We start from the raw sequence: 23,945 nt of genomic DNA, 5'->3' as shown, positions 1-23,945 counted from the left end.
AACTTACTGCTGGGAGGAGGCAGCAGAAAGAACTGAACTGACAAAATGTAAGCGAAAATGCTGTGTATTTTAAAGTTTAAAGTGGTTCTAAAGCCTCAATTTTTTTTTACCCTAATGCATTATATGTATTAAGGTAAAAAACCTGTGCTGCAGGAGCCCCCAGCACCCCCAACTCTTACTTGTGCCCGATCTGATCCAGCGTCGGGCATGAGAGCAGCGGCTCTCGCTGCGGTCTCCCTCCTCATTTGGCAGATTGATAGCAGTGGCAGCAATTGGTTTCCGCTGCTGTCAATCAAATGTTGTGGCAGGGCAGAGTAGCCCGGTCTGTGTCAATAGACGCAGACTGAGCAGCTCAGGAGTGAGCATGACTGGTGCCTCCCAGGGAAAGTGGCTTTGCCTGCGGGCACTCGCCAAAGAGATGGGGCCTGGAGCGCTGGCGGAGGACCCCAGAAAAGGGGGATCGAGACTGCTCTGTGCAAAACCATTGCACAGAGCAGGTAAGTATAACATGTTTGTTATTTTGGTTTAAAAACACCAAGGCCCACACACCGAGAGGCCACATATTTGGGTGTGGCCGGCTTTAAGGGGTTAAAGCTATTTTAATGCTTGTTATGAATGCGTAAATACTGTAGCTTGGCCACAATTAATTTTTTTTTGTTTGGGGGGGGGGGGGGGCTTGTCATATTTTTAAATGCAGATTGCTCATGTCAACAATGTTGTTTTTCTCACTGTGTAAAAATTATTCTACATTATTTTTCTACATTATTATATGTAATAACTGTTGCAGCAGCTGATCCACTACCGATCAGCACTCTCAGCCGATGGCAGAGAGTGCTGATCGGAGTGTTCTGGTGGTGCGGCGGGGGTGCGCCCCCTGTTAGAACACAACATCACAGTGGGGGAGATCGCTGGACTTAACCTTAGTTAAGTACAGCAGCTGTGAGTAGTATGTAGTGTGTTCCCGGCTTTAAGTTAATTCAAATATTTGTTTGCTGTGGATTTGCTGTAATACATTATGTTGCCGATTTGTTTGCACTGTTGAGTACACATGTTATTAAGATAAATGAATTAAGCAAAGAGCAAGAGTGTATATCAGACACCTGCGGGTCCTGCCATAAACCTTTATTTTCTCAGGAGCTGTGAAACCCGGGGTGCTCTATTGTGTAAATGCCGATTTTTGCATTTGGTCCTTAGAGTGATCAGTGGACCCACTAACCATTACAGTGGAATGTTGGAGTCAAGGGGCTGGAGCTTCACTTTTGCCAAAAGTGGCATTTGTGTTACAGATGCCTGCTATACACTTTGTGTTAGTTTTATTTATTGATGATGACAGGTTTACCTTATGCTAGACCACTAATGTGCAAGTTTAATGGCAATAGAGCTAGTTAACAATAAGAAAGTGACTAACATCTACCATGTTGAATCTTTATAATTGAAAACATTTGTTTTTTTGATAGGTTAATCGCATTTATGTTGTCTTTGATCTACCCACAAAAGTATCGATGATCAAATTATGGAATTATGCTAAAACCCCACAAAGAGGAGTAAAAGAGTTTGGTGTAAGTATTCATAGTAATTTCTGTTGCAATACTCATAATTTGGTCATTAGATAGACTTTCTGATTTACTGGTTTAATGAAAAAAACTAGGATGTTATTATAACCACTAATTTACAACTCTTTAGGCCATACATTATGGTTGGAAAAAAAGAAGAAGAAGCTGATTCCCCCATCCACACACTCCTGTTGTTGAGCCCTTTGTATTCTGACAGCAAGGATTTTTTCCCGCTGTCAGAATACAGTGAACAGCTCTGCCGGGTAATGCCCATGGGACTGAGCGATCAGGAAAAACCTGGCAGGTTGTACAGATGTCGATTGATAGATCGACTTGTCTACCACCAGCCAGCCAATACATGGATCGAGAATCGGCCAGTCTCTTCTTATTAAATTTTGATCTATGGCTTAACTATAACCTGAGCATTTCTAAAATGTTTTTAAACAATTACTTGGATATTTAATTTCTGCTAATCTCTGCCTTCTTCAGTCTCCCAACCACATTCTGCCACACTGTAGGCAAATTGTCATGTGAGCTTTAGTTGCCAATGGCTTTTTTTGCATCTTTTCATAAAGCTGCAACGAGTGAAGCACACAAACTTTTGTATGTAAAGTCACTGATGTTCCTGTCTCTGAGACCTGTACCACCTTCAGAGTTGTCAAATGTTTTTTGATGACCTTCCTCATAGTTCATGTATGGTCACTCACTTGTGGTATTACAGCATTGTTCATGAGTAGGAAATGAATGATCCAAAGAATCCTTGTGAGGTGTAAGCAATCTATTAGGACAAACTAAAGACCTATTCACCATGAATCCTGATGCCGAGTGTGAAGCACTGGCAGAGCTCCCTTGCTTCCTCCCCTCTGCCATCAGCACACCTTTTTTTTCTCGCAGTCTTGCTTACACACCCCTTCCACCTGCATGCCTTGTGCCAGAAATTGAAAAAACATCTATCTTCATCCAACATCACCATATTCACTGATCACAAGCCTCTAAACTAGCTAAGCAGAGTGGCTAATGATAATTCAAGTTGGTCAGCCTAAGGCCAGCCATATATGGATTGAAATTTGGCTGGTTCAGCAGGGACCGCCCAAATTTCAATCCATGTATGGGCAGGCTGGTTGTACAGAAGTCAATCTACTGGTCGACTTCTGTACAATCTGCTAGTCATATTTCCCCAGCTTGGTCATTGTATTTTGATGCTGGGGAAGTCTCCCCGCTGTCGGAATCAAATAGTAATTGAATGTGTGGATGGGGAATCCAGTTATTTTTTTCAGTTCAACACGCTGGTTAAAAAAAAAAAAAAAAACTCACCTAAGGGCTGCTTAACCACTTAAATACTGGGCACTCTCACCCCCTTTCTGTCCAGGCCAATTTTCAGCTTTCAGAGCTGTCACACTTGCATAATGGAGTGACTACTGCATTTTCTTTCTTTACCTGTAATGTACTATACTGCAAACTCCAATATAAAGTATTTGTATGCAGATTATATTTCACTGTTATTATTGCATTTTCTACACAGATCCTTGTGGATGACTTGCTTGTGTACAATGGAGTTTTAAATATGGTCAACCACATTTCTCATGGGATCCTGCCAACATGTGACCCTGTGATACCATATTATACTATCCTCTTTGCAAATGATCTGAAAATATCAGAAGCAGACAGGCGAACCATAATTAGGTAATTTAAACTAAGTTGACCATTTTTGCTTCTTTAAGAAATTTTAAATATGATGCTAAATTAGTCTACTTTATATAGGTTTCAGGTAAACATTTTTATATATATATTTTTTTTTTTGTTTTGTTTTATGGAGCATTTAAATAAAAGTAGGCTGGTAAAGATAAGATAACCGAATGCAAGCACAAAGGGGGTGGGGGATGTATAAAGTGACTTATCAGAAGTGCAAACAATCATAAGCCAGTGGAAATGATGGTTTTAAAGAACTGACATACATTATTCAGTGCTGTGTTCTGACAGTGGTACAGGGATGAAGTTGGGCTTTAAATCTGCCAGAATGGGTCCATATGCTAAACAGTTGTGAGTTACTTAAAGTGGAAGTAAACCTGCCTATCATTTTCAGCCAAGGAAGCTGCCATCTTGGCCTCCGTTTAATCTTCAACTGCCATGATGCTGCACATGTGATCAGTTATGACACCAGCCATTGGATGGTGTGACAGTTTGGTTAAGAGCACAACCAATGTGACAGTTACATTCCCGGCATGCCGGAAATGCTAACTGTTTTTTGAAACGATTAAATTGTTGGGTTTACTTCCACTTTAAATGTTGACCCATTTAAATTTGTAATTATATTTTTGTATTGTTATATACTGTTATCCAGAAATGAACCTTAGCACATGAGCATTCATAATAAATTGAAGTTATTTGAACATAGTGATGCCATTGAGTTTTAAAGCGATTGTAAACATATTCTTTTTTAACCACTTCAGCCGCAGACCATATTGCTGGGCAAAGACCTGGCTACTTTTTGCGTTTCGGCACTGCGTTGCTTTAACTGACAATTGTGCGACGTGGCTCCCAAACAAAATTGGTGTCCTTTCTTCCCCACAAATATAGCTTTCTTTTGGTGGTATTTGATCACCTCTGCGGTTTTTAGTTTTTGCGCTATAAACAAAAATAGAGCGACAATTTTGAAAAAAAATGAATATTTTTTACTTTTTGCTGTAATAAATATCTCCCAAAAATATATAAAAAAAAACTTTTTTTCCTCAGTTTAGGCCGATACGTATTCTTCTACATATTTTCCATTAAAAAAAAAAAATCGCAATAAGCGTTTCTTGATTGGTTTACGCAAAAGTTATAGCGTTTACAAAATAGGGGATAGTTTTATGGCATTTTTATAAAAAAAATATTTACTAGTAATCGGTACTGCGACATAATGGCGGACACTTTTGATACATTTTTGGGACCATTGTCATTTTTATCAGTGCTATAAAATGCATTGATTACTATAAAAATGCCACTGGCAGGGAAGGGGTTAACACTAGGGGGTGAGGAAGGGGTTAATTATGTTCCCTGGGTGTGTTCTAACTGAAGGGGGGAGGACTGACTTGGGGAAATGACTGATCGCTGTTCATACATTGTATGAACAGACAATCAGGCATCTCTCCCCCTGACAGGACCGGGAGCTGTGTGTTTACACACACAGCTCCCGGTTCTTGCTCTGTAACGAGCGATCGTGGGTGCACGGCGGTGATCGCGCCCGCCCCTATTGGCTGCTCGGCGAGATGTCCAGTGAGGAGAGCACAGAGAGATCTGCTGCTCTCAGGCATAGCACTAGATCAGGATTGGGCTCAATTGGCAAAAAAAAACACTTTCCCCTTGTAAGGCAATAGCATAATGTGCTAGTATGTATCACATACTATGAAATACTTGCCTTAGAACAAAGCCTTGTAGTGGGGCACTGTCACCTCTGACAGGGCTTCTATCTTACCCCGGTTTTCCTTCTGGGTTTGCAGGCTTCGACTGCATGAGTGGCCGGCACAGTATTACAAGTATTTACAATCAATGGCTCACTATATTATTATAACTTCAATTCATTACAAATGGTACTGTGATGAGTTATTTTTCTGGATTTTACAGAGTATAGGCATACCTGTAGGTAAAAATCACAAAGCGGACTTTACTACCTATTTAAGGGTGGCCGGAGGTGGTTTCACACACAAGGTTTATTTAACCTTAATGCAGAGAATACAATAAGGCAAAAAACGTTCTGCCTTTACAATCACTTTCATTTGTGGGATTTTTTTTTTTACATGTAACTAAACCACTTTTCATAAAAGTTGCAATTATATATTTATGGTTATGCTATTAGCTTTCAGTTGTTGTTACATTTTATCTTACAGCAACAATGTTGAAGACCAAGATGTCAAAATGATGAATGATAATAAAATAATTGTCAACTCCAAGAAGAACCAAACTCCTGATCCAGGTACACCTGTTGTGTTTTTTTTTTTGGATAGAGTGGAGAGAGATTGGAACACCCATCAGGTTTTTATTGCTCTTTATGCCCCTATTAGGGAGATTCACTCTCTCTATTTGTTATGTTTACTGTTATGAGTGAAAGTGGAAGAAAATCCCAATAGTTGGTTTGTCCCCAGAACAGTAAAGCTGTTTTCACACTGAGGGGTTTGGGGGGGGGGGGGTCGTCAACTTTGCGGTGCCCCTCCCTCTCCCAGAGCTGATTGTTTTATTGGCCACTGGAAAGTCTCCTGTCCTGGAGACGACTTCAAGTCGTGTTGTAAATCGCCCCAGATCGCCCTGTGGTTCATGTTCAAGTCGTGTCGGAGTCGCCTCTGAAAGTCGCGCTGGAAGTCGTGTCGCCCTAGTGTGAACCGACTCTTAGGCCCCTTTCAGACTGGGGCGGGAGCTGCGGTGGCGGTATAACGCCGCTAAAAATAGCGGCGCTATACCGCCGGAATTGCCACGGGTATCAGCCGCTAGCGGTGCGGTATTAACCCCCGCTAGCGGCCGATAGAGTTAATACCGCCCGCAATGCGCCTCTATAGAGGCGCATTGCGGGCGGTATTGCCGCGGTTTCCCATTGTTTTCAATGGGAAGGAGCGGTATACATGCCGCTCCTCTAACCGCTCCAAAGATGCTGCTGACAGGAGATTTTTTTGTCTCCCGCCAGCGCATCGCCTCAGTGTGAAAGCCCTCGGGCTTTCACATTGAGTCTGCAGTGAAGGAGTTTTTCAGGCGCGATAGCAGCGCTATTTTTAGCGCTGTACCGCCTGAAAAACTCCTCAATGTGAAAGGGGCCTAACTCTTCTGTTTACAGATTCATTTAGGTATTGTTGACATGTTTTACTTTGTCTTTTTCTACAGCGTTGCGTCCAAAAACGTGTTTAACTGCCAAGGAGAAAGGACATATGAGAAGATTCTAAAAAAAAAAAAAAAAAAAAAAAAGCCTTAACCTTTTATGTATAGATTATTTATTTCATAAAATGTTTACAAAGATTAATGCATTGTATGTTGAACTATTTTTTTTATATTTGTGGAAATAAACTATATTATTGTACATAATAGTAGTTTTATTATTATACAGGATTTAAGTGCCAACAGTTTACACAGCGCTTTACAATATAAAAAGGGAGACAATAAGACAATAAAGTTACAATACAATAAAATACAAGAGGATTAAGAGGGCCCTTCTCAGAAGAGCTTACAATCTAATAAGTATTCATGTTGTTCTGATATAAAAATGTATATAATTTTCCATGATGAAACTTTGCATTTATTCTCTTTTTTTTTTATATATATAAATCTTTATCAGCAATTTGACATTGAGTTTTACCATCCTTCCTGATTAATAGATACTACATAAAATACAAGCAGAATTTCAGTTAGTGCAACCTTACATCTGTGCTTGATATTAGGTCAGCTGGTAGCTTACTTACATCAACTAATAGCACAAAATGTAGTATTAATTCTCATAAACACAAATATGTAAAGCAAAACTTAATACATATAAGGCCAGGCTTCTGCTGTAGTGAAGGTACTGTATGTGGCAAGGATCTCTCCCAGCTTCTCCGATGGCCACAGTCAACCTTTCAACCTTATTTGAGAATTATAAGGATGGGGCTGGATGTATGCAGGTATAAATGAGATGCATCTGCCTTTGTCTTAAAGAGTTTGTAAACCTCCATGGGGAAGTTGTAGCTTTAGGTGAGCCTAGAATAAGGCTTACCTATAGGTACTGTAAAAATCTCCTAGAAGTGGGCCAATCAGGAGATATTTACAGTTTACTGCGCCAATGAGGTCATCGGCGCATTCGCTCTGAAGGAACGGTCACCCCTGCCTTTTCTTCAGGCAAGTGTGCCATGACTGGTGGCTCCCGCGCACATGCATGTAAGTGACCACGCAGCTCTGACTGTCCAGAGCCGGAGTCCACAGCCCCGGAAGGAAGACAGGTGAAGATGGATGCAGCCTGCAGCGTGGATGATGTGGGCTTTGTTTGCAGGTAGGTGTCACATAATGTGCTAGTATGTGATGCATACTAGCACATTATGCCTTTACTTTGCAGGGAAGAAAACCCCACCAGGGTTTACTTCCTCTTTAACCACTTGCATTCTGGAAGATTTTACACGTTTCATTACCAGGCCATTTTATTCTATTTAGCACTGCGCTACTGGTAATTGTGCAGTTATGCAACGCTGTATCCAAACTAAATTTGTATAAAATAAAAAATCACACAAATAAAGCTTTCTTTTGGTGGTATTTGATCACCACTGGGCTTTTATTCCTTGCGATCCAAACTAAAAATATACCAAAAATTTAAAAAAAATATATATATTTTTTTTACTTTGTTAGAAAACATATCCAATCAAAAAATAGGGTTAGGTACCTGGTAACTCTTTTTCTAAGAAGTCTTCCAGGGCTGCTTCCACGCTGTGGATGAGGAGTCTTACCATTTCAGTAACCAAGCCAAAAACTTCAGGATTCTGTGGTTCAGATGGTTGACTGGGCCCTGTGATAAGAGATCTGGCCAGTCCGTTGGTGTCAGTTGAGGTTGGATGCTGAGGTTCTTCAAGTGGCTGAACCATGCCCTTTAGGGCCAGTGCAGTGCTATTAGTATCACCGTTGCTCTGTCTTTATTTTTTTAATCTGAATTTTGAATTGAAGATGGGTTGGGAAGGAAGGGGAGAAGAAGGGGAAAGAGAAGGAAGAGAGGGGGGTAAAGAATGAAAAAAGGAGGACTAATGTTTAAGGGGTGTACCTGTCTTGGTAAATAACGAAAGTAAGGGGTCCCGAGGCAAAGAACCCAGCTGGTGCTTAACCACTTAAGCCCCGGACCATTTTGCAGCTAAATGCCCAGGCCAGGTTTTGCGATTCGGCACTGCGTCGCTTTAACAGACAATTGCGCGGTCGTGCGACGTGGCTCCCAAACAAAATTGGCGTCCTTCTTTCCCCACAAATAGAGCTTTCTTTTGGTGGTATTTGATCACCTCTGCGGTTTTTATTTTTTGCGCTATAAAAAAAAATAGAGCGACAATTTTGAAAAAAATTCAATATTTTTTACTTTTTGCTATAATAAATATCCCCCAAAAACATGTATAAAAAAAAAAAATTTCCTCAGTTTAGGCCGATACGTATTCTTCTACCTATTTTTGGTAAAAAAAAAAATTGCAATAAGCGTTTATGGATTGGTTTGCGCAAAATTTATAGCGTTTACAAAATAGGGGATAGTTTTATTGCATTTTTAATTATTATTTTTTTACTACTATTGGCGGCGATCAGCGATTTTTTTCGTGACTGCGACATTATGGCGGACAATTTTGACACATTTTTGGGACCATTGTCATTTTCACAGCAAAAAATGCATTTAAATTGCATTGTTTATTGTAAAAATGACAGTTGCAGTTTGGGAGTTAACCACAGGGGGCTCTGTAGGGGTTAGTGTTCACTTAGTGTGTGTTTACAACTGTAGGGGGGTGTGGCTGTAGGACTGACGTCATCGATCGAGTCTCCCTTATAAAAGGGATCACTCGATCGATACGCCGCCACAGTGAAGCACGAGGAAGCCGTGTTTACATACGGCTCTCCCCGTGCTTCAGCCTCGGGGAGCGATCGCGACTATAAACGAATAGCCGCGCCGTCGTCCCGGATCGCTCCCCGAGGGAACCCGCCAGCCGCACGCAGCAGGGGGGGGTCCCGATCGGACCCCCCACCTGCTAGAAGGCAAGGACGTATATATACGTCCTTCTGCCTGTCCGTGCCATTCTGCGGACGTAAATAGTCATGCGGCGGGCGTTAACCACATATATTGGTAAGGAAGGCAGGGGCACTGCTGCTAAAGTGAGTAATAAAGCAGGGTCTATCCCACTTGAAGCTTCAAAATTATAGATAACCTAAATTAAAAGGGGAAATTATCCCCTGTGTCCACAGAAACCAAAAACCTATGAAGGGAGTATAGCATGACTGGAGTCAACTTCCTTTCTACTTAGTAAAGTAACAGATATCCCAGGACCCGGCGTCCATCACATTGGAAGCAGGTCTCAGCCTGCTTAAATATCCCCCATCGATGACGTCAGTGCACGGCCACCGGCGCACGGTGTCAGAGTCTGACCACCCGCATGACGTCAGCGCGACGATGTCGCATCTGCGAATGCGCCCGTGTACTAAGGCCAAGGGTGAGAGCGGGGGGCATTGCCAATAACGGGATTTTAAGACCTGCTTAGCTTAAAGGAGTTGTAAATGAAAAAAAAAAAATCACCTTAATGCAATCTATGCATTAAGGTGAAAAAACATCTGGTGTTGCCGGCCCCCCCGAGCCCCCATTTTACTTACCTGACCCGGCGAAAGGCCCGCACGCTGATTGGCTAGAGCGGATGAATATGAGAGCAATGCAGCCATTGGCTGGCGCTGCTGTCAATCACATCCAGTGAAAAAAGGGGGAGGGGGAGAATTTGTGCTAGGTAGAGAATAAGTGATAATTACGTGAAAAATTATTAAATAATTAAATGTTAATAATGATCCCTGAGGGATTCCTGCAGCTAAAACACTAAAAACCTTTAGGTAGATTCAGTAGATAAGTCGACCTAACTCAGAATCCACGCCGAACTATGTTTAAGCGTATGCTCAAACAGAGATACGCTTAAACATATCTAAGATAAGACGGCTCAAGCCGTTTTATCTTAGGTTGCAATTTTTCGGATGGCCGCTAGGTGGCGCTTCCATTGCGGTCGGGGTAGAATATGTAAATGAGTTGATACGCCGATTCACGAACGTACGCCCGGCCGCCGCAGTAGTTTTACGCCGTTTCCGTAAGGCATTAGCAGGCCTAAAGTTATTCCACCTATTAGGTGGAATAACAATGTTAAAGTATGGCCGCCGTTCCCGCCGCGAGATTCAAATTTTTTACGTTGTTTGCGCAAGTCGTCCGTGAATCGGGATTTACGTTGTTTACGTCCACATCGAAATCAATAGGCCCGTACGGCGTACTTAGCCGCAATGCACACTGGAAAATGTAGGCGCCCGGCGCATGCGCAGTAATAAAAAACGTCAAAAACGTGAGGTCGAGCCTCATTACCATCAAACACGCCCCCTCCAACACATTTGAATTTGGCGCCCTTACGCCCGCCCGCTTTAGGCTATGCCGCCGTATATTAGCAGGCAAGTATATTGAGAATCATTACTAGCCTAGCTAATTTACGGCGGCGTAGCCTAAACACGTTAGGCTACGCCGCCGTAACTTTAATCCAATGTACCTGAATCTACCTACTTGATACCAAGTGCAAAAATAGATGTGTAAAAACAGTGTAGCACTGGAAATTAAAGCATAATGAATAGATCAATCGAGCAGATTGAATACAATATTGTGACCATCAAAACAATTGAATGAAAAATCGTGACATATACAAATGATATGTAAATAAACAGTCCATGAAATATTAAATCCAGTGGATCCACAGATGAAAATCCAAAGAAAAAGTTTGTAGACATCCAATGTGTGATGAATGATTCCAAAAACGTGAGGACAGCCCAACACCTGAAGGTAAAATGAGGGCTTACCAGAAAGCCAGCGACCCTTCTCAGGGGGGTCAGACAGGCTTATAAGATGAATGAATCCTCCGTCACACACGTTCTCAATGGCTCCAAACACCAGCTCATGGATCCTTCCAGAGATATCGCAGGTGTGTATTAGGAGGGATGGAGTCCACACTCAGATTGGGGGGTGAATAAGCCGCAAAGGAAATGAAACAGAAAAAGAATTCCGTAGTGCAGGCGTTTAAATGATAAAAAAGGAATTTATTGTGGCTATAAAATACAATCTCTCTCAATCAAAAGAGATAATGAAAATCTTTGCAAGGAATAAAAACAGATGAAAAAATCTCTGTTTGACATCAATTCCACCTATGGGAAAGAAAATTTGCGCATGCGCAATGTGTGTGTGTGACGCCCGACGATCGTTTCATCACACTGACGTCATCAGGGGCACGCACACCCGTGTGCACATGCGCCTCTTATGCAATCCGGATCATCAATGGAACAAATTCATTGGTTCAACAGCGGGTCTGCCATGGAGCTAAACCAGGTGTACACAGAATGCCCATCAGTGATCAGGAGCGTCTGTGACATCTGGTGGATAAATAACAAAATGCAGCAATATAAAAGGGAGGACAGGTGTACGTAATACAAAAAGCACACTGACATCCTGTGGACAAATAGCAGAGTACTGACAAATGCAAGGAGAAAAGGACCGTAACATTGTTAAAAACTTTACCAACTGATGGATAAGCAGTTCAGCATATCAAATATTCAGCAATAAATTAATACAAAACATTTAACCACTTCCATACAGGGCACTTATACACCTTCCCGCCCAGACCAATTTTCAGCTTTCAGCGCTGTTGCACTTTGAATGACAATTGCGCGGTCATGCTACACTGTACCCAAACTAAATTTGTATCATTTTGTACCCACAAATAGTGCTTTCTTTTGGTGGTATTAGATCACCTCTGGGATATTTATTTTCTGCAAAAAAAAAAAAAAATGACCAAAATTTTGGAAAATTTTGTTTCTGTTATAAAACATTGTAAATAAGTACGTTTTCTCCTTCACTGATGGTACTGCACTGACGGGCACTGAAAAGGCGGCACTGATGGGCACTAATATGCGGCACTGATGGGCACTGATAGGCGGCATGGATAGGTGGCACAGATGGGCAGATAGGTGGCACGGATAGGCACTGATAGGTGGCACGGATGGGCATAGATGGGCACTATCGTATGTGTTGTACTAATGGATGCCAATCAGTGCCAAACAATGCCTGCGAATCAGTGATGCCCATTGTGGGCACTGATTGGCATCCATTTTTTGTGTCCTTCTCATCCCTGGTGGTCTAGGGTGGCATACCTTTTTTTTTTTTATCCCTGCAACGATCGCCGCGATGCGTAACCCCGGGGGCGCGCAGCGGCTCGGAATCCTGAGGACGTCATATGACGTCCAGTCAGGATTCTATAACCACTTTGCCGACGTCAATTTGTCATTGGCGGGCGGCAAGTGGTTAAAATATATAGAACATACCTATTTCTATTACCAGAACCAATTATATAATCTAGCACAAAGAAACAAATATACAAGCCCCCAGAGGTTCTGATTAGTATTGCAAATGACTACAAGCCCTTTTATATTAGTCAAAAGATGGAGGGGGGACAGGTGAGAGAACCAAAGGCAAAAGATTAGTTAATTAAAATATTGCCTCATTCCAAAAAGAATTCTCTCAAAGGGAGTGCTCTCATCTGGGAAAAGCTATCCTGAAGGGCAAAGAAAGGGGGGGGGGGTTACGGGGCCAGCGCTTATGAGAGGGGACATCAACCATTGTTGATGAAGCAGTTGATGTCACATTCCACATTAAGGCCCCCCGGGACATGACATTCAAGTCTGTGGATCCAGCTGCTTTCGGCTCTGGATATTGTTCTTTTGCCATTACTTCCACACCATGGGGCATTTATTTTTCAAGGGCCATAAAAACCGTTCCCTTTGGGTCTCTATTATGCTTCAAATCATAGTGTTTTGACACACTATGTTTGTCAAAACCGGCTAAGATGTTGGAAATATGTTCACCCCATGGTCTGACCTGGAGTTTGCGGACAGTCGGCCCAACATATTCAAGCCCACAGGGGCACCTTAGAAGGTATACAGCACATTTCGTACTGCATGTGATGAAAGAGTTAATCGGAATAGGGGGCACCTGTCTTAGTAGAAGTAAAGCTTGGAAATCTTCTACCCTGAAGGGCATTGATTTTACAAGCCCTACAGGGATAAAAATCCTTAAAGTCACCGAAGAAAACTGGGCGTGTAGGTGGGTCCAGTACATTCGGAGCGATACAGTGTCGCAGATTTGGAGCACCCCTAAGGCTGCATTCACACCTGAGCGTTTTGTTGCCTAAAGCGCGACGCTCAAAAACGTTAGAGGGGAAAAAATACATTATTTCCTATGGAGATGGTTCACATCTCCACTCCAAAACGCCTGGTGCCGAACGCCTGAAGCTCAAACAAGTTCCGGACCCTTTTTTGTCGCGTGAATCGGGCAGTTTGGGCGTTTTTGAGCATTTCCTATAGAAAGTAATGGAAACGCTCGATTCAAGCGACTAGCGTGGCAACGAGCATTTGCTACAGGCGTTTTGTCGCTTTAATCAATAGAACATTTCACCCAGGCAGAAGATAAAAAACATCTACCAACAAGTGATGAAAAGATGATCATTTTCCCTATTGGCTAAAATAAAAAACGTCGAAGTACAAAAACGTCGGACGACGCTGTATGCAAACGCGCAAATAAGCATGAATACGCACGACAAAACGCCGGAAAGAAACGACCGATCAACCTACGCTCAGGTGTGAATGCAGCCTAAATAAGACTCTAGGGTTAGCTGACAAGAGTGGTCCCAGAATTTTATCATCATTAAAAATGATTGTCGGCAGCAGAATCGGATCGCATGGGTGTTCACACCCTTGCGATCCGATTCCTGTCCGAGTTTGCAGATCGCACTGCGATATGCGAACTGATTTGGGGGTGTCATTAACTTTTAACTAACACTCCCATCAGTTTGCATAGGGCAGTGTGAGCTGCCACCGGGAAACCCGCAGTGGATTCGCAGGGTTCCCGCATCACAGCAGTGTGAACTAGCCCTCAGGCTGACATCGGACCTGAAGCTGTGAACCAGCACTAGGGCTGTGCAAAAAAAAAATATATATTGATTTGATGAAAAAAATTGAGTTGGTAGATCAAATCGATTCAGATTTTGACAAAAGTCCTCGGGACCGGCGCGGTGTCCATCAAATAAAAAAAAAACTCGATTTGTATCGTAAATTGTTTTTTTTATTAAAAAATAAAAGGGGGAAAAATAAAGAAATCCCCCAGCTCTAACCAGCACGCACCAGACTCCTGATGTGAGACGGATCTGTCTTAGGTTTGAACCGAGCCTAAGAAATAAACAAACACTTTCCAAAAAACACACAAAATGCATTAAAAACACATCGCATAAATGCATCGCCCATACATGCATAGATATGAAGGCAGCCTAAAAGTCCATTAGCAGGTCTCTATGGAAAGCACCCACACCTTTCCCTACTACAAGCCAGGTAGTTGCAGCTCTAATGAATGCTCTCTCTCCTCAGTCTCTCCCACACACCATTCTGTGTACTGGGAACCGATGACAATCTAGACACTGTTCACATGGCGGCCAATCAGCGTCGAGGGCGGTAACCGTGCAGCTCCCTCAGCTATACATATTCTTCCGCAATCAGTGATGTGCGCAGCAATATGGCGGCTTCCCGAGCCCTAGTCCTGGCGGTTATAACGGGCACAGCCGGAGTGTGCTTGGCCTGGGTCTCCGGCTCGCTGTGTGTATTTGTAGTGACGTTCTGCACGCTCTTGGTGCTCGCACCGCTCTGTCAGGCTACAACACCCAGGCAGGTGTGTGTGCTGGTTCTGGGCGATGTGGGCCGAAGCCCTCGGATGACGTATCACGCCCTCTCATTGGCTAGAAATGGCTTCGACGTCACGCTTGCCGGCTTCCGTGGTAAGGGGAGAGGAGTGATAGGTGGGATGGATATGTGTGCCTGGCTTATAAGCAGAACAGTCCCTATAACACACTGCAATGTTTTATTGCGGAATGAGGGTGCACTATGTGTTTACGTTTCCTGGGCGGCATTTCACCTATAATACATTTATTTATTTATCTTGCTCTAACAATTCCAGCGTTGCCTCGCGTGTGGTTTGAACACCATTTTCATATGCGGGCACGACTTGCGTATGTGTTCGCTTCTGCATGCGAGCTCGGCGGGACAGGGCGCTTTAAAGAAAAAAAAATCTTATTTAACTTTTTTATTTTTACACTGTCTTCTTTTAAAAAAAAATACAATTGGGTCACTCTTATTCCTATTACAAGGAATGTAAATATTTCTTGTAATAGAAAAAATGTGAGATCTGGGCTCAAAAAGACCTTAAAGCGGAGCTCCACCCTAATGTGGAACTCCCGCTGATCGGAACCCTCCCCCCTCCGGTGTCACATTTGACACCTTTCAGGGGGAGGGGGGTGCAGATACCTGTCTAAAGACAGGTATTTGCACCCACTTCCGGCCACACAGACTGCGGGCATGACCTCACCTCCTGTACCCCCCCCCCCCCTGTTGTGTGCTGGGAACACTCGGCTCCCAGAACACAGCGGGAGCCAATCGTCAGGCGTAGCGCGACTCGCGCATGCGCTGTAGGGAACCGGACAGTGAAGCCGGAGCGCTTCACTTCCTGGTTCCCTCACCGAGGATGGCGGGGGGGCAGCAGAGTGACGAGCGATCACTCGTCCTCTGCTGCGGACAGCGCTGGACTCCAGGACAGGTAAGTGTGCTGATATTAAAAGTCAGCAGCTGCAGTATTTGTAGCTGCTGGCTTTTAATATTTTTTTTTCAGTGGAGCTCCGCGTTGGAGCTCCACTGAAAAAAAAATATTAAAAGCCAGCAGCTACAAATACTGCAGCTGCTGACTTTTAATATTAGGACACTTACCTGTCCTGGAGTCCAGCGCCGTCCGCAGCAGAGGACGAGTGATCGCTCGTCACTCTGCTGCCCCCCCGCCATCCTCGGTGAGGGAACCAGGGGGGGGGGGGGGGGTGACGTCCTGCCCGCAGTCTGCCCGAGACTGTGTGGCCGGAAGTGGGTGCAAATACCTGTCTGTAGACAGGTATCTGCACCCCCTCCCCCCTGAAAGGTGTCAAATGTGACACCGGAGGGGGGGAGGGCTCCGATCAGTGGGAGTTCCACTTTAGGGTGGAGCTCCGCTTTAAGACCATTGGGCGGAAGTGACGTTTGACATCGCTTCTGTCATCCAATGGCATGGAGCCGAGTGGGGGCCATCTTTCCCTCACTCTACTCCATGTCTCGCAGGGGAGAGGACCCAATCGTCTCTGTCGCTACCGATCGCTGGCTGTTTAACCACTTCCATACCGCGCCTATTCTTGCACTTTTTTCCTTCATGTAAAAATCATAATTTCTCTCATCACCTTCCAGGACGGCACCCGAGAGATGATGGCTCCTCCCCACAGGAAACACAATCACTTAACAATTTAAAAGTCCCCACCCTTCCCCTTGATCCTCAGTATTGATTGTGTTTCTCCGAACACATCGTCACGTTTGTTTTGTTTGAAAACCTAGAGACCGGGGAGGGTCGAAGGTACCCCTGTTGAGACAGGTCTTAGGGAGGCCGGGGAGGGCTGAACTAACCTGTAGGCCTTCGGGTCTAACTCACAGGTCGCCCCAGGCGTGCACCAGCGCTCTGAGCTGCGGGGAGGCTTGCCATCGCTAGGGTGCAGAAGAAACGCCGCCATTTGAAGAGCTCTCTCTTCCCGGGTACTGCTTCCTACTTTTGGAAACATGGCGCTCCAAGCCTCTCTGAGTGAAGGTGGGCTTTTGCCTCACAGCGCAACCCGGAAGGGACGCCGGAGAGAAGCATGGCGGTGGAAGGGTCGGCTTGCGGATAGCCCTTACAAGAGGTACCGACAGCCGGGGACCCAGTCAAACCTCCTCATGGACAGGAGGAGATGAAGGCAAATGTGACTGCAGGCAGATCCAGGTCGGGGCGCAGTGAGTACATTCCCCCTTGGAAAGGGAGGAGGAAAGGGAGTGAGAGTCCTGGTCTTCAGGGTCTGAGTCTCTGGGGCCAGCCAGCCAGCACAGGACTGGTTTTTACTTCTCACCCTTTCACCTCCCCAGTACAAACCTGCAGTCCTGGGGGAGGACAAAGTAATATTATGCATATATGTATATCTCTTGTCTTGCAAAAACCCCCCAGCGGATCCCAGGAGACCCCAAATAAACAGTCTCCTACCGCTACAGGGCATAGCTCCTCATAACTTGGCAGAGAAAGGAAAAACTTTCCATGAAGCCGCCAGGCAGTCCGTAACTTAAGGTCTGACATAGAGGAGCTTATCCCTAGAGAAGACATATCCTCCCAAGAAGGCCTCGTCCGAACGGAACCTAGTGCCCTTCCCCCGCCCTCACAGTCATTCCCTCTAGTCCAGGTAGAGGAAGCTTAAGGAGGACAGGGAGGATATGGTAAGCCAAGCTAAACAGGAGCCATTCACCCTAGAGGGTCTGGTTGGACTCCTGCAGGCAAATACAGGCCTCTGAGGAGATTATAAAATCCCTAGAATAATCTCATAAAAGGGGGCTGAGCAAGGCTCAATCCAGTTAGGGCCAGCCTGCCATGAATCTGACAGGCAGATCACAAGGGTGCAGTTAGGTTTTTTAGCCAAAAAACTGACCTCCTAAACTCTTAGGATAGGCCCAACAGGGGGCATACTAGTGGGTTTATTACCCTTGTGGGGGTTGTTTATTGGTTACAATATCTCCCAAGTTCCAACCGATCATTTCCTCCTTACACTGCTGGTATATCTGTCAGTGTGTTAGAGTTAATCTAAACCTCTTGTGGCTCAGGCAACAAACCATTTAGGTGGTGTGAGAAGCATAAAATGCTAGCCTGCAACCCTTAATTGGGAGTTTCTCTGGTACAAACCCCTGTGTTAAAACTATGAAAATCAGCCATACAGGTGTCTGATTGCCTCCAGCCTGAGACTATGGTCACCTCTTCATGAGAAACCTAATTGATTTCTGAGTCTGTGCTCGTTAAGACCTTAAAGGCTTGGACTAGCTCCCACCTGTGTGTGGACCAGCTACACCTACTCAGACCTTTGCAATAGCAGAATAGCAGCTACCACTATTGTGGTATAGTCACACACCTCGGATTTCCAGTATTTGGAACTACCATGTTCCTTCACTGGGATGAAGGATCAATATCTGAAACTCAGGTTATGCTAGGATAGAGCGTTGGTCTGTCCGCACATCAGAAATGCACAACATGGGTTTATCTTGGGTCATTTCTGAGATATATGTGTGTGTGTGTATGTATATAATATATATATATATATATATATATATATATATATATATATATATATTTGTGTGTGTGTATATATGTAGACTGATGATCAAGGGATATCCTATGACTCACCAGAAATGCCTAAAATTGATTAGATAACGGTACTCTGTTCCTTATCAAACGCATAACACTGAATGGTGGTGACGCCTCTATGGTATATTCGCACACTATGGTTATTCAGAAATATACCACATTGAGTTACTGTCGGTGTAATTTCTGTCGGATACATGCATGTATATTATTGCTTATCAGAGAAGCATGACATTGATTTGTCGGTGACACCTCTATTATATAAACCGCACACTATGGTTATTCAGAAATATACCACATTGAGTTACTGTCGGTGTAATTTCTGTCGGATACAGGAATGTATATTATTGCTTATCAGAGAAGCATGACATTGATTTGTCGGTGACACCTCTATTATATAAACCGCACACTATGGTTATTCAGAAATATACCACATTGAGTTACTGTCGGTGTAATTTCTGTCGGATACAGGAATGTATATTATTGCTTATCAGAGAAGCATGACATTGATTTGTCGGTGACACCTCTATTATATAAACCGCACACTATGGTTATTCAGAAACATACCACACTGAGTTACTGTTGGTAAAAATTTCTGGAGGTTACATGTTGGTACACCATTACTTATCAGAAACGCATGATGCTGAGTTACTGATAGCGACACTTCTGCTGGTTATATGACTATGCAATTTTGCTGATTAGAAACGCATAGCATTGTATTATTGTTAAGGATATTTATAAATTCAGATATGCACTGCTTTAAGGGTCCTTTTTTGCTAGTGACATTTCTGTTGATTAGATGACCCGACAAGGTTGCATTAAGTAACACATTGGGTTGCTGACAACATGCTGTTGGTCATATAAACTTTCCAAGTTTTTTTTTTTTTTTTTTTTTTCTAATCAAAATAATGCACAACTGGTATTGTGGGTTCATGACGGTATACTGTTACTATCCAGAAACGCACAGCATTGAGTGTTCTTGCTAGTGACGTTTCTATCAGGTATATGACTGTGGGTGTTGGAATACACAATGTTACTGTCTGTAACATTTCGGTCCCTTGTCCTATACCCTATTGTTTATCTGAAGTATGCTAATACCACTCTCTGCTAGTTATGACTGCAGGGAGTATAACACCAGCAATACACGGTTGAGGCCGCATATGTCCTTTTGGTCATACTGGCCATGCGACTGTTTTTTTTTTTTTTTTTTTCTATGATCATCAGAGATATACTATAGGTGCTAGTATTATTTTCTGTTGATTGGAAGACCGTACTGCGGTCAGTCAGGAATAGACAACACTATAGTGGTTCTTGTCCTCCTGTCCTGAATCTATTACCTTGGGTCGCTGCACATAAATAAAACACAGCAGTAGAAGGTGTCTGTGTCCTCTGCGTTCTTTATTACTCAGACAAAACACCATATTGGCTAGTGGCCTCTCTGTTGAATGTAGGACCTATAAACCTATTAAGCATCAGAAGCTCACACTTGGAGCTTCTGTCCTTTCTCTGGGCTTAGGTTATATGGTATCTTACTACATATGAGAAATACACACCTAAGGTTGGTTGTGTCTTCTCTATCCTACAGGTGTCTGTATATCAGAAAACACAGCAGTGGAGGCTGGGGGTGTCTATCTGTTTTTCCATATTAAGTCTGAGCTTGCTGTCCTTCGGAAATACAAGATCTAGGACCTGTATATCTGGGACATTTTGGTCACTTTATTTCAGACCTTTATTTTCCATTCACATGGAAGGAACAGGATTTCTGATTGCGGGCCTTTACTTCTAGGCATGCCAGAGACATTCCCTAGACCTGAACCCAGTAGGGTTATAGGACACTGGAAGGAGGTCATAAAATCACCTAGTAGGTTCTTTTTAGTAGGAAAGGGGTTACGCTGTTAGGGGCTGTTTGCCTAAAAAATTCAGCATCAGGATTCTTTCTGACTGGTTCTTCCGATCCGAGCTTTATAGCTCAGTGTATGTCCTTCATGTCACCCCCTCGGACGAACTGGATATGAATAACCAATATTCATCTTTTACTCCTACTATGGCATTGGTCCCTTGTGGTAGGGATCTGCTTAACTTAACACTCCTTGGTGCGTGGAGTGGATCATGACCTCAAACACTGGATTTTTACAGAATACTGTATTCTGTTGGCGTGTGGCACTCATGGGTTTACCCTGAGATTATAGGGTAAAATGTATCTGCATATTATACGCGGGGGGCGGTGAAAAGTTTTCTTTCCCCGACACCTTTGTTCTTTTCTGTTATATACCAATGAATGCAGTGGTTACTCGCAATTTCGTAACAGGCTCCTTTCTGCGTAGTTTAATGATCGACTCGCAGGGTTATAAGGAGCCTAGGGTATATAGAACAATCTCACATCTGACATGTCGGTATTCAGATGGGAAGGAACCCAGAAATGGGGAATGACCAGGATGGGACCTGGTTGTCAACCGGCTTGCAGAGCAGCGGTTTTTGTCCGGTCTAGCAGTGTACGTTGGAGACAGGAGTTTGTCCACGCGTATTGGCGGACGCACGAACGAGCCACGCCAAGGCATCCTGTGGTCCAGACACTGACCAATAAGTGTCCTCGCTATAAAGTCACATGCATTCCAATGAATGGAGGTGGACAGGTGGACTGAAGGGAGTGCAGGAGCACACCAAACGCCCTGCTTGGTCACATACCTGTCCAGTCATTTGAGTGAAGGGAATAGACTTCCCTTAATCTAGTATCCTTGAGTGGGTTTATTTCCTTGTTTCACCAGGACTTTGGCAAACAAAAAAGGGGGACCCACAAGGATTGTACGTCGGGAGACCCTGTTTCTTTCTAAACCATTCTCCTGTACAGACTAGTGGCTTAAAACCACATGTTTTTTTTTTTTTTTCTGGGTTGATCAAAGTAGGTCTTTGTTTCACAGAACAAATCTCTGACTAAACTTTGGATGGTCTTATGCAGCTTTGCAGACACTGTCAACCACGATGGCTAGAATATTAGCGCAGCCAACCTTTCTATCCTAAAGAATACTCAAGCTCTCAGAATTTTTTTCTTTAAGAGCACGTGCCACCTAGACTCTGCATCCAAAGAGGAGACAAGAGCATAGGTGGAGCAGACCTGCAGGTCATTTTCATGATCCAGCTAGGATACCCTCATCACACACTAGGAAGTGGAAGTGGAAGTGGTGAAATAAAATCAGATTCTGACATCTAGCAAAAGACCTTGCAGGCAAGGGTCCCACCCTAAAGTAGGCCTGTTGGTTACTCGTCTATCCTCTCGGGTGCCGTCCTGGAAGGTGATGAGAGAAAACGGACGTTACTTACCGGTAACGGTGTTTCTATGAACCTTCCAGGACGGCAGGCCTACTTCCCGCCCTATGTGGAGGGAAAAGATAAGCTAAACGCTAGGTGGTAAGTACCTATACGGAACAATGTCCCTTGTGAACCAGTTCAGGACTACTCTAATTCATACTGAGGATCAAGGGGAAGGGTGGGGACTTTTAAATTGTTAAGTGATTGTGTTTCCTGTGGGGAGGAGCCATCATCTCTCGGGTGCCGTCCTGGAAGGTTCATAGAAACACCGTTACCGGTAAGTAACGTCCGTTATTTATGCTAGAAAATTACTCAGAACCCCCAAACATTATATATATATTTTTTAGCAGACACCCTAGGGAATAAAGTGGCGGCCATTGCAACTTTTTATCATGCACAGTATTTGCGCAATAATTTTTCAAATGCCCTTTTTTTCATGGATTAAAAAATAACAAAACAGTAAAGTTAGCCCAATTTTGTTGTATAATGTGAAAGATGATGTTACGCCGAGTAAATAGATACCTAACTTGTCACGCTTTAAAATTGCACACACTCGTGGAATGGCGCCAAACTTCGATACCTCACGTGTGGTTTGAACGGTGTTTACATTCTTTTATATATATATATATATTTTTTTTTTACTTATTTATTTTTTATATACTTTTTTTACAAACAAAAAGTCTGGAAAGCATGAGATCAAGAAAAAAAATTCACCAATCTCATCCTTTCAGCCGCAATTGTGGCTTTGTTTACTTCCGGGTACCCGGGCGTGACGTCATAACGTTGCGCCCGGGCCTCCAATGGCCATAGAGATGACCGGTGACCACCTGGTCACTGGTCATCTCTATACTCCCCACCTGGCAGCGGCCGATTCGTTCTCCTGACCTCCGATGGCACGGGAGAGCCTGGAGAAGCACCGGATGACGGTGGGAGGGGGGGGGGGATATCCCCTCCCACCGCCTATAAAACAATCATGTTGTTCTTATAATAATAATCGTTCTTATGGTGCGCAGAATCGCCGCCTGAGGAGAAGGATATCTGAATGATGCCTGTAGCTGGCATCATTCAGATATCCCCCACTAAAGTCCAGGACGTCATATGACGTTGTGGGAGTGGTTAAAAAAGATACCGGGGTTATGGAAGCTATCTGCTGCCATAACAACTGTATTCAACGTCAAACAGCCGACATATAAAGATGGCGGCCGGTCCATAAGTGGCTAAACTTTTTTTTTTTTTGTGTTCACCTGGTCATTCTTGTGCTGTTCTCCTCAGTTATTTGTACATTGCATTATTAATCTTTATTTCTCCATGTTGTTTTCATGCATCTCTTGTACTGCTGCCATCTGCTGGCCAGAATTTGCATGCCACAGGCCTCTGTTCTTGTTAATAAAGTTTCTCTCTCGGGGGGCGTGGACTCAAGCAGGGCTGGCCTCTTCACATGGGGGCAGCCATCTCAGTGCCTCGTGACTGTGTGACTAGACACTGCATATTTTTTGGGCTTGAGAAGGCATCAGTTTTTGACCAACAGCACAACAGCAGCAGTAAGCCTCAGGATAAATACCAACAAGTCAGCATTGATACCACTGCTACAGAACAGTATTGTATCACCGTTTATTGTCTTATCTGGATTGAAAAAACCCACGTTGATTTCATCCTCATGTCTAAGTCTGGATCCATCTAACCTGAGCATCTGTCGGTCCTGTCTGCCCCACTGCTTGGATACAAAGGTAGAAAGTCACACAGCTATTATCAGTTATACCTTCATTCGCCTTCATGTGGCAACAGAACAGTTCTGCCAGAAAAGGCTCATTTACAGGGCAGACAAATTGCACTTAAAGAGAAAGTAAAGTCCCATGTATTTGTACTGTGACAGGAAGTCAGGTAAATCTGTGGGTGTTGTCACAGACGGGACATACATTTCTGCCTTGTTTAGACAATACACCAATTGTTGGCTGCAAATGTAGCCAGAAAAATGTCTAAGGGCGTTGGAAGACTTCAGCTGTTCAGAATGAGGCAATTAAGGCCTCTATAAGTAGTCCAGAGGATTACCACTGATTGGCTGCATGCTGAGGCTTTCTGAGTGAAAGAGAGCAGTACTG

The 23,945-nt window shown here is 43.7% G+C and overlaps 2 protein-coding genes across 6 annotated transcripts in view; both read left to right on the top strand.

Annotated features, from left to right (window-relative positions):
• Positions 1-6,594, top strand: part of LOC120943613 (katanin interacting protein) — a 227,576-nt gene extending 220,982 nt beyond the window's left edge. For all 3 annotated transcript variants that reach the window (XM_040357002.1, XM_040357000.1, XM_040357001.1), the window contains 4 exons: positions 1,458-1,559; positions 3,076-3,236; positions 5,420-5,505; positions 6,402-6,594. In XM_040357002.1, the coding sequence (XP_040212936.1) occupies positions 1,458-1,559; positions 3,076-3,236; positions 5,420-5,505; positions 6,402-6,460 (408 nt within the window). In that variant the 3' untranslated portion in view covers positions 6,461-6,594. The remainder of the gene's footprint in view (positions 1-1,457; positions 1,560-3,075; positions 3,237-5,419; positions 5,506-6,401) is intronic.
• Positions 6,595-14,802: 8,208 nt separating this feature from the next.
• Positions 14,803-23,945, top strand: part of ALG1 (ALG1 chitobiosyldiphosphodolichol beta-mannosyltransferase) — a 65,449-nt gene continuing 56,306 nt past the window's right edge. The window contains exon 1 of one of the 3 annotated variants that reach the window (XM_040356995.1): positions 14,803-15,121. In XM_040356995.1, coding sequence (XP_040212929.1) covers positions 14,842-15,121 — 280 coding nt within the window. In that variant the 5' untranslated portion in view covers positions 14,803-14,841. The remainder of the gene's footprint in view (positions 15,122-23,945) is intronic. The other 2 variants (XM_040356994.1, XM_040356993.1) reach the window with 2 other exon arrangements.

The sequence above is a fragment of the Rana temporaria genome, chromosome 6 (assembly GCF_905171775.1).
Source record: "Rana temporaria chromosome 6, aRanTem1.1, whole genome shotgun sequence".
Taxonomy (NCBI): Eukaryota; Metazoa; Chordata; class Amphibia; order Anura; family Ranidae; genus Rana; species Rana temporaria.
The sequence above is the reverse complement of the archived record's forward strand: the minus strand, read 5'-3'. Positions and strand labels throughout refer to the sequence as shown.